Consider the following 11,093-nt stretch of genomic DNA (forward strand, 5'->3'; position numbering starts at 1 on the left):
TTCCTGGGGACATGATTCACTGACAGGCATTCTTGTCCTGAGAAAGCTGCTCACTTTCTCCCTTAGAAGAGACAGAAGTCTTTCAGGCAGATTAGGTACCAGCTCTCTAAGCAGCATTTGTTATATTAATCTGACACTGTTAAAAGAGGCCATCCAGCCCCAGGAAGAATGGTCAGGCAGGCAATAACTTCAGCACTCAGAAGAACATGAGAAAGGGGATTTTTATAATATCCTAGCTCATAACCTTGAGTTTTTGCAACAGGTATTCCAGAGTTCAGATCTTTGGCATTTACTAAAACCTAAGTATTAGCAGAGATCAAATGTGTAGCTCAAGGGTAAGACCAATCTGAGCAAATGCTAGAACCATGCCTCACTTGCACTAAGTTTAATTTGTAAGAGTTCATCTATAATCAGCAGAGAGATCAGCATGACCAGAGGGCGATTTCTCCTAGTCCAAAACAAGATAATCAGAATACTAATCAGAAGGCTAATTTAGACACTGAGCCTATTTTTAGATGGCTGTAATTAGACAAAACATCCCATTGTAAGAGTAAGTATCTTTTGATAACACAGTCTTTTCTGGGCAGCTATTTAAAGTTACATCTCAGTTCAGTTCTTCTTCTGAACATCATATCTGTGCTGAAAAAATAATAGTTTAGGAGTAACCATGCTGAAAGCTTAAATACATTTCCTTCTTGCTTTTGTTGCCTTAGTATTTTATCTAATGGAGCCTAGCAAAGTGTCTGGGAGCACTGATTCCCCTTTTCCTGAGAAATGCTCCTTTGCAACTAGTGTATGGTATTCTCATGTTGCCACAGTTGTATGTGCCCAACAAATAGATTGAGACTCTTGAGTCAGGTACGTGCAAATCAGAAACCCTGATGACTGGAATATAATTGCTTTTATCGCTAATCACAATGCATTAAGCAACCAAATGCCTTTCAGTCTGTAATCTCAAAAATCACTCTGTGGCACAACGAACTGTTATGTAAAAGTAGCAGTGAGTGAGGTCTTGATAACTATTGTAAATCAAAGGCGACTCCAATGAAGGGGAGAGAGAATGATGCATGTGACTCCGTCATCAGAAGGCTAATTAATTACTTTATTATACTATACTGTATACATTTCATCTAAACTGAATCTGCCGTGCACTCACTCTTGCTCACAACTGCACAGAACTGCACTCATCTCTGATTTTCTCGTGACTGTCCCGTGACAGTCCGACACACACACACTTCTTGGCCCTGATAGGCCAAGGGAAAAAACATCCTCACTTTTGGTAAACAATCTCCATATTGCATTCTACTTTGGCACAACACAGGCACAGCAAGTGAGATAAGAATTGTGTTTTCCTTCTTCTCTGCTTGTCTCACAGCTTCTGTCTGTTCAGAGGGCACATGAATACCATAGATAACTCTTTTAATTGCATCTTACTTTCCTAGTAAGAAAAAGTAAAGGCAGCATTGAAGGAAACCCACCTGAAATTCTGCATGAATTGCCGAAATTTGCTGGCTCTCTTGGCCAACGGCACAATGACATTAATAAGTGTGTCAGCCATATTGACATTTTCATTTTTCACTTTCATTACAGGACCAAATGGCCGGAAGAAAACAATCTTCTTGAACTGATGTTTTGCATCTCCTTTGAAAGTCAGCTCATACAAGGTGCCTTTATTTTTTTCTGTACGGTAGATCCCTGAATGAAAACAAAAATGAAGAGATTTTTGTATTAAAGTTGGGCTCCTGGGGGGAAAAAGGGGGAAAGTCTTAAGTTGCTAAATCTAAGCTGAAAACGCAGCAGAGGCAATGAGATATTTACTTTTATACCAATACACAGTCCACTATCATTTGGAGGAGGCCATCACTGTAGCAGGGACACAGCCCTGGGTTGCAGGAGCTGTTTGGTATTCTTGCAGGCACATTCCAAGGCTTGGCTGAGTTACAAACGCCCGAAGATTACCAACTGCTCACTCTCAGTATAATCCAGCAGATGTACTGTCCTTATTTTTCAGACTGCTCCAATTGCACACTGCAGACATGCATGGTAATGGGATGCAGAGGGACTACAAAGGCAGTCTGCCTCTCTGCAACAGGAGGGATTAGGCCATCTCCCAGAAAGGCAATTTCCTGATGAGCACTGGGAGGTTCTCTGGAAAGTCCCGTGATAAAACTGTGCAAACAGGCCCCAGCCATCAACTTCACCCACTGTCAGTCAGGACAAAACTCTCCTGTTACTCAGCTCTCAAGAGATTGCTATTTTCTGTATGAATGCCCACTCCTGGTCAAGTAATGGTCTGCAAGGATAACATTACAGTTTGTCAGAGGCTGGACCAGGATACTTAATTCATATAATCATGTACTTATTTCCTGTATGGAAGAAACTTTTGACATACTTGATGGGTGAAATTGCTCTGGTTCATACTGAGAGCCAGCATGAACTATAAAAGCCTTGATCATGCCCCACCGAAATACTATAATATCCTAAATGAGATCAAATTGGCAAAAAGGCTATAGATTTTACCCACTCTAAATGATACTTCAGTCCCTACAGTGTATACTGAAATAAAGCTTTTTCATTGGAAATCCATTAGGTTTAAGAAAGAAAAATTAATGCTAATTCTAACTAGTCATCAAGCCACTGTAAACATCTTAACAACTTAATCAGTACAAGAGTATAATTGCAATGCCTTCCATCTCTTGCAGAAGTTAAAGAGACAGACAAGCACAAATGTCTTGAAAAAAACTCCTTCTCTTAACTTGTTTTTCTTTTCTTCCTTTTTTTCTTTTTTCCCTCTCCATCTGGCTAGGAAGCAGAGCTTCTTCTGGTTATGAAAAACAAGACCAAAATAAGGCTTGCTTTTTTAAAAATTTTGGTTATTCTCTGATGTGTAACATTGCTGGGCATCTGACCCATAGTCTGTCAGCTCTGTCTGTATTTCTTGTGAAAGTCTGGGTCAAAGTTTTCTTCAAAGAGCAGTGATATATTCTCTTCATCCTGTATTACAGCTTTTACATTGGTATAATAAAAAAACTAATTAGGTGTGATTTTATCTGGAGAGAGTTCTGTGGGCTGTCTTATCTTCACTATCGTTCTCCAAGTCTTTTATTCTTAATGAACACTTCAGCTGGTTAATAATATATGCAGATTTGCTGATCTGTTATTCACTTAATGTTTTATTTTTAATATAAGCTGATTCAACAAGTGCTCCAATCCTCCTTCTAGCATAGTAAATGAATCTAGGGAGATAGCAGCTCCATAATTCTTTTGCTGCTAATCTTTCAGAGTTGTGCCCTTGACTCCTCCTAGTTTTTTCATAAAGTCTGCCCAAGCTGCAGACCATGAACTACATCTGTTACTGAATTGGAGCTCATCTGAACAGTGGCCTAATAGTCCCTTGATTTCCTCCTCCTGGTGGCCAGAAAGTAGAAATCTGGGCCTTTGAACTCTGCTCACCCATTTATCCTTACAGAAAGCCTGCTGATGATCTGAGTGCATTGTTCGGTGCACTCATTTGCTCAGGCAGTTTTTGAACACAGGTTTTACCAAAGATGTTTGTGTTTGAAAGGTTAAGGCAACTTTCTGACATTCAGATAAACAAAATTCTAAATTAAATCTGATTTTCATTCCCTTTAGAGATAAATTTGATAGGACTGTTTCACATGTTTGACATAGTGAACTGACATTTTTTCATACTAAAAAAATTCTAAATTAAATTAACAAATCTAATAGTATCTACCACACAATATTTCAGCTTTTGCTTTTTACATTCTCTTCTACCTACCCCAGCCAAGAAACAGTGACCCCACAAATTCCACTTCCCTGGAGAGATGTACTATCCAATAAAGGAAACCTTGCCAAATAAGAAGTACCTTAAAGAAGAATGCAAGTTTGTGACCTGACTGTGGTCCCTCATAGGGCCATACACACAGAGGCTGCTTCTAATTCTGTAGTTTTGTTCTTGTTTAGTACCTCTATTATGGCTGAAAACAAGTAGCTTAGGTGCAGGCATTTGTACAAAATGGTAATCCAAGAATTTATAATCCTAACATTTTATACTGAAGAGAACTGTGTGCAAGTTTAATGCCTCTAATTAAAAATGGCTATTCTTCATGAATATTTAAACTATTTGTTTTTCATTTTTAAAAATGTTCTTTCCTTTTAAAGTATCTTCTTTTTAGAAGCAGAGAACAAAGTGATTTGCCCAAGGGCAGGCAGTGAGCCTTGGAAATGAATCTGAATGTCTTGAGTCACTCTGGCGACTCACCCAGCAGAACATCCTGCCTTTTACAAATTTTTTCCATTTCCAAAGGCTCTACTTTATTTGTGCCACCAGGACTTTCTACGTGATTCAGGAAGATGTGTCAAACAGCCTCAATTCTGAGATATGAGCTATGAGGAGAGGAAAAAAAGTAGTCTCAAAAAAGTAAACAAAAAACCCTTTTCCTTAAAAGATTGCTTCTGAAATGAAAGCCTTGGAAAGGCCAGATATTAAATAGGGATAAAAGAAGGTTAATTGATCATCTGTTGCTTCCATTACAGCAGGTATGTTTCAGAATATGCACCATTTCTTTCAGAGGCAGAGAGAAAAGTCAAAGCCTTTGGAAACCCAGTGTAAAAAAGTAAACAGGAGCTCTGTGTCAGCAGATAGATTGGCTCTATGATGAAGGGAAAGAACAAGTGAGAAGCAAAAATGGCCTGGGCTGAAGAACTGATGAAAGAGCAGTAAGTCTCCAGTCTTCAGAGCAGCAATTCCCAGAGCTCTCTAAAGAAATGGAAAACACCTGATGTCTATTCAGCAGGGCAGGCAAACAACTACCAACTATATGGATCTACATGAAATGTGTAACTAGCAAACAGCCATGCATTCTTAAGAAAATGCTGTTGAGTGGATGACAATTCTAGCCTCTGTAGGCCAGACTACAGGCTTCAAGTCTCCTAGTGCCACTAGAAACACTCCCTGGACTCATGTTCATTAGTTCCCTTCGCTTAGATGATGTAGGAGCCACTATAAGCATTTATCAGAATTTGTTGTCCTCATTTTAACTCAGTACTACAATGGTGTTCCCACTTCACATGCAGTAAGATACAGCATCTTATCCTTTGATGAAAAGCGTCATTCCTTTCTCCCAGTAAGCAGCCATGGCAAAATTCCATCAGATAGACCACTACCAGTAGCTGTCCATTGGAGGAAGCAAAGCTACTCCTTTTTCATTTGCCTCTGAGACCTTGATTAAAATTCCAGTCACTAGACAGCCACATACTTAAGTAGGAAAACTTTTGATCCAGCATATTTGAAGGTGTTACAGCAGGGCATTTCTTAAAAATCCGGGGATTTTCTGGAGCTGTTCACATTAGGAAAAAATATCATCAGGCAGTGATTCCATTCATTTATGGAACACACTACTGAGGCTTGTCAGTCTCTGAAATATCATCTCCATCTCTGAGAAAAAAAGCAACTCCCAGATCTATTTGGCGCTGCTGCTATTTACATAAATTAATGACCAGACCTGTTATCCTGCTTTCTGAACAAGTGGCTTTCTACTGGAAACAGAACAGTCCTTTACCTGCTTATAATACACAGAAATGTCTTTTTTTCCCCATGCTGTTTCTTACTGACTCCCCTTGGCAGAAAACTAGTGAACTTCGTTCATAAGTGGGAGGAATAAAGGGGAGAGGGGAGCATTATAGCAGCTGAATAGTCCAAGTGCCTCTGTCAGGAGAGAAGCTAAGCAGAGAAGCAGCCAGATGGATACATCTTGAGCTCCAGGGAGAAGGTGTGGCTCCCTTGGTTTTGATTAAGGGGGGGGGAAAAATGGAAAATTCCACTACGTGTCAGCTATTGCTCTGGAAGGAGAACTGAGAATCCTATCCAAATTTCATGTAACAGCAAATCTGCTGAGAAGGAGTTTAACTCCGATGTAAGGTACTAGGGTCATAATCTAATTTCCACACACAAGTTACTCTGTCTAGAAACTGCAGAGAATGCAACACTAATTTTAAGATGCCACAGAGACAAAACATTTCTCCTTTAATGCAAGAAGTGTTTGAAGAAACATTTCCCCTCTGCAAAGACAAGAATAAATGCACAAAATTAAAAAAAAGGAAGAGATACAGACCCCTACTGATTTTATTGCCACACACCACCATCCTGCCTAACAATGAACTAATACTGAAAAAGTGATGGCAGGTGCCAGGATCCACAAGAAAAGAAAAATCCACACAGGAGGCCAAGAAAACAAGATTACTGTGCACAACTCTATGTTCTAGCTAGACTCAGGATCAGCAACACACTTGATCAAAGCTGGTGTCAAAGGTGTCTCTAAGTAGAGCAGAAACAAGGACACAAATCCCACATGACAGCAAAACTGACAGCAGCAGTTCAGATTTTAAATCCTGTCTCTGACCCTGATTACCTGATTTTCATTTGATTTTCATTTCAGCACATCTCTCCACTTGATCAACCTTAAGATGAGAGCAGTAGCCCCACATTTAACATGAGAGACACATAGTTTTGTGTGCTGTTATTGCTTAAGCAGCTGGAAAACACTTAGAGAGTTAGTGCTATTACTTTCAGTGCAAATCTGGGCACTCCCAGAAATCTCCAGCTGCCCATCGCAGTTCCAGAAAATGAAAACAGCTGGCTTGGTGGCTGGGTTAATGGACTCATGGTTGCTGTGTTGCTGGACTTATACTAAGTTGCCGGAAGCTGACACAGAATCCAGCTTATTACTCATTGTGTAGGCAGTAGCACCTGCAGAGCACTGTTTCCAAAACAAGTTCAGAGTCCAAACTATCCTTGAAATGCAGAACTGGAACAGATAATTCAGTCCTCCCTACACATACTGAAGTTACACAGAGCAATGGATTTCTCCTTTGATTGGCAGTTTTTGCCTTTCTTGGGAGAACAAAGGTGGGAAAAAAGAATGACAAGAGGTCACAGAGATGTCCAAAGGGATTTGGCAGGGAAATTTTCTGCCAAGTCTCTTTGTTTCCAGCCCCAATACATGGATCACTGCATTTGCAAACAAATCAGTCTGCACCGATGAGTGAGAATTTGAATTTGTTCCCTTGCATCTGCAGAAGCAAGGACCTGCCTTGCAGGGGAGGACATAAGGAAGGTTCCTTGAGCTCAGACTGAGCTGTACACAGGCCTCCAGTTTCTTGAGCTCTGAGTCATGTGAAAGACTTCCTCCCTCTGGAGAATTTCACCATGGTATAAGAAAGCCAGCAAGACCATTAGTGTATGAAGAACCTCCACAGAGCCAGCACTAGTGTGCATCTCTTCCCTACATCTTTCTGCTCTTGTTCCCCGAGCACAGCGCTGGTACCTCGTGAAAGTCTCTTAATTATGCATAAAGGCAGGCTCACAGCCTAATTGATATTAAGCAGTGTTTCAGGAACAGATGTTTCAGGAAACATCTCCTTTCTCCTCACCCTCTCACATGGAAGAGGTCATGCCAAACAGTCATACATGCTTGTTCAGCACCTATAAAAACTGTAGAAACATACTTTGAAAAGATAAACTAAACAACAAGCAGAAAGGAGGAGAATGGCAGCATGGATTTGAACTGCAGTTGCCAATGTTAACTCTGGAAATAGATCTGGGATTGCAGCCTGGTCAATCACTCCTTGCTTTGTCAGTTTTGAAGCAAGTGCATGACTAGAGAGCTGTGAGAACACATTGGTGTCACTACAGGACATGAAATTGTCACAAAGTCCTGTTCCCCAGGAAAGCTGCCATTTTGCAATTGTGCCCAAGACAGCATCACTAGGTCACAGCACTGACACCATCCCAGATATCTGTGCTCTGACACAGCTCCCATCTCCCTCAGCAGCTCAGTCACCCAGAACTCCTCCCCAGCACTGCGTGGACCTTCTAACCTGCTCTCTGCATACGAACCTTCCACGAAGTCGGAGGCTGTGTATAGGCGGGGTTTTGCTTTGCTGACCCCATCTGGCTTGTTCAGGCTCCCCACTGCTAACTCGATCACCTCTATCAACTCATCTCGCTTGTCCTTCCTTACAGGCTTCTCCTCTGGGTGCCGTGTCAGCCCTGTCTCCAGCTGGTAAACCTTCTGGAGGGTGAAGGTCTCAAAGGGCACTGCTGCATACTCTGTGGACAGCTTAACACCGCTGTGCACCTCTGCTTTGTCTACTTGGGAACGCAGGAAAGCCAACAGGTTAGCCTGGGCCTTCTCTGGCCTACTGTGGTCAAGCTGAATGTCCAAGGGGTCTGGGTACTGGTTCTGCATGTTCTTAAGCTGCTCGGTCCTGCCCTGGAGCTCAGCCTTCAACTGGGCAATTTGTTTCTTCAAGCTGATGATGTAATTGCGGTGTTTCTCCTCTCGCTCTTGCAGAATGGCTTCATATCCCTCCTTCACAGTTGGACTGTGCACCCTGGGCAAGGCAAGCTGCTGGTTGTCACCCTTGGGTGTACAAGCCAACATATAAACAATAGACACTGAGCAACAGGCCACCACCAGCAGGCCTACGAGTCGGGGAAGAAATAGAATAAATCCTCGTCGGAGCATCATATCTCAAAAAAGCAGAGTCTAACCCCACACATGCAACAGTTCTTACATCCATGCAGTGCCACAGAGGCCTCTGGTCTTGGAGTACTCCTACACAGATACATGTATGTGCAGGAACTTGTTTGTCAGCTCTCTTGAAATGTGTGCTCTGCCTCTATGTGGAGCTCTCTCTGGTGTGTACCCAGCAGGACCAAAAGACAAGTTGTGAAGCAGACAGGACATGTCCTGATCCTCATGGCAACACCTGTGTTGTTGCAATATGATCAGACGGTGGCTGATGGAGCCTGAGGACCTGAAAGATAAATGACAGACAAGTTAGAATTTGGTCATTCAGTCCAGACCATTTAGCGTGTTCTAATTTAGCTTGTTTCTCAGCTGCTCTAGTAGATCTCAAAGCTGTGAAGTGCTTGGGCTAAGACCCTAAAGGTGCCAAGATCCTTATGTGAAAAATCCCATATGTATCCCTTTCAATGTTAATAACATGGCTTGGCCCATTGGTCATGGGAAACTAGTCCAGGCCTCACAGACTCCCATGCTTCACAATAACTTGGAAGAGTCTAGTGGTTCAGATGCTAAAGTGCTTGGTTAATCCAGGCATTGATGGCACTTCAGGCGTTCTCAAAGTTCACTCAAGTGTTCACTCAAGTTTTGAAAGGAAGGCACTCAGTCCCACAGCTACCACATACATTTTAGCTTCCAGGCAGATTTTTTCGAAAACGCCAGATGACAAATATAGTCCATTCGAACATATGAAGCCTGACCTGGAGCAGAAATCTGATAACCAGAAAACTAAAAACTGTTATCAAGGCCAACTACTGCAACTATCATTGTCTGACATATCCTACCAGATGCTCCCATAAAAACGAGATAATGAGGAAGAGGACATATTCTAGGAACACTCAGACCGATTTTACCCAAACTCAACAGAAGCTTTGTTGCAATTTTGAAACTGTCATCATTGCACGTTATTTTAACATTTCAAGACCCTCTTCTGTTTCTTATAACATTATGAAAATCTGTGCAAAAATGTACAGTACGACTATGTTTTCCAGTCTGCCTAGGACTATAGACCACAGAGAAGGTCGAACTGGGAACATTATCATTTTTAATAAAACTTCTTCAAGTATATATAGGAAAGGGAAAAAAATTAGATTATGGAAGTTGAATATTGATCTAGCTATAAGCTACATTAAAACAATTGTGCTGAGAACATTACCAGAGAGATTTTCAAAGTCCCTTGGGTTTGGCCCAAACCCATGCTGGTGCAAGGAACTTCATCATTTACCCAGCTGACTGTACACTTAGGTATCAAGGCTGAGTGAAATCCTAGATTACGCATTGTTAGACATAAACACAATCAAATTAACCCCTTGGTGCTTTCCCCTTGGATGCATGCATGACATCATTACACTCTTTTGACAGAGAGAGTCACAGTCCTTTTAGGCATGCATCCTTGCTGGCACACCCTTAAGCAAAAGCAGTTTGACTAAGAATAAGACTTTCAGAGTTATTTTCAGTTATTTCTAGTCTTGAATCAAAGTCTTATGTAGGACTTTTTATAAACTCTGTGGCTTCCCCCCTCCTGCCCTCCCCCCCATCTTGATTGACTATTACTCCATATGCAGCAGTTACACAGAGATATTTCTGATGTTTGGACTGTTATTATTTTATCAGTTTGCAGAGCTTCTGGGAAAAAACCCAACTTTGAGCAGGAATTGAGGGGGCTAGAATGAGCCATAAAAATAGTACTGTGTTTTTTTCAAAGTAATGCTAAATTACTTTTATAGCATTTCTAGGATTCTCCAGAAAATGTCATCATTTTCAAAGAAAGAATTGCTGATTTCCAAGAAAATATTCAAGCAGCAGGAGAAAAGGACAGGATGAAGTTGGCTCCCTTACCTTTTTGATGTGATTTCTTTGGAACATCTTGGTCTGCTACAGCTTCTTCTCAGCTTGCCAAAACCATTGCCTGTTTATCTCCCTTCTCATGCCTTTCCCAGAAAATGAGTGTACTATGAAAAGTGCTGTCAACCTCAGAACACCTCTTCATTGCTTTCACATTTGTCAGCTGCCTACATCTTCAGTCTGTCTCTCGTGTGGTGAAAGGCTGTAGTGGAGACGCTTCCTATGGATGCACTAAAAATGTTGGCCTCCTGCAATGTAAAGGAGCTTGTCAAAGCAGGGAAAATTAATCTGGGCATTTCTAACTGTACAAGAGATCTGGCTAGAAGACTGTAAGAAGGTAGTGTGCAGGGAGACAGGGTCAGGAAGTGGTGAGATGTAGTACATAAAACACTGCTGTGCTTGTATGCTTCCCTTCACACAATTAGTCCATTGACTGAATTGGCAGAAGCTGAACATCAGTGAAAGGATTAGTTGTACTAACATGGTATAAACTGAAATTACATCTCAATGGCTTAGATAAACACACTATTTAATTTCTATAAGCAGCAACAGATTTGAGTTTTGGTCAAAGAGCTCTTCAAACGTTGACCTTAGAATATATATGTATATAGATAACCATCTTCACTAAAATGTAGTATCTCTCTCTTCAGGGTACTA

At 41.3% G+C, this 11,093-nt stretch overlaps 1 protein-coding gene across 1 annotated transcript in view; it reads right to left on the bottom strand.

Annotated features, from left to right (window-relative positions):
* CSGALNACT1 (chondroitin sulfate N-acetylgalactosaminyltransferase 1) overlaps positions 1–10,866 on the bottom strand; it is a 17,433-nt gene extending 6,567 nt beyond the window's left edge. Inside the window, exons 1-3 of the mRNA XM_005418154.2 lie at positions 10,431–10,866; positions 7,901–8,823; positions 1,463–1,695 (exon numbers count right to left, since the gene is read on the bottom strand). Coding sequence (XP_005418211.1) covers positions 1,463–1,695; positions 7,901–8,534 — 867 coding nt within the window. The 5' untranslated portion in view covers positions 8,535–8,823; positions 10,431–10,866. The remainder of the gene's footprint in view (positions 1–1,462; positions 1,696–7,900; positions 8,824–10,430) is intronic.
* Between the last annotated feature and the right edge of the window lie 227 nt (positions 10,867–11,093).

The sequence above is a fragment of the Geospiza fortis genome, unplaced genomic scaffold, assembly GCF_000277835.1.
Source record: "Geospiza fortis unplaced genomic scaffold, GeoFor_1.0 scaffold11, whole genome shotgun sequence".
Lineage (NCBI taxonomy): Eukaryota > Metazoa > Chordata > Aves > Passeriformes > Thraupidae > Geospiza > Geospiza fortis.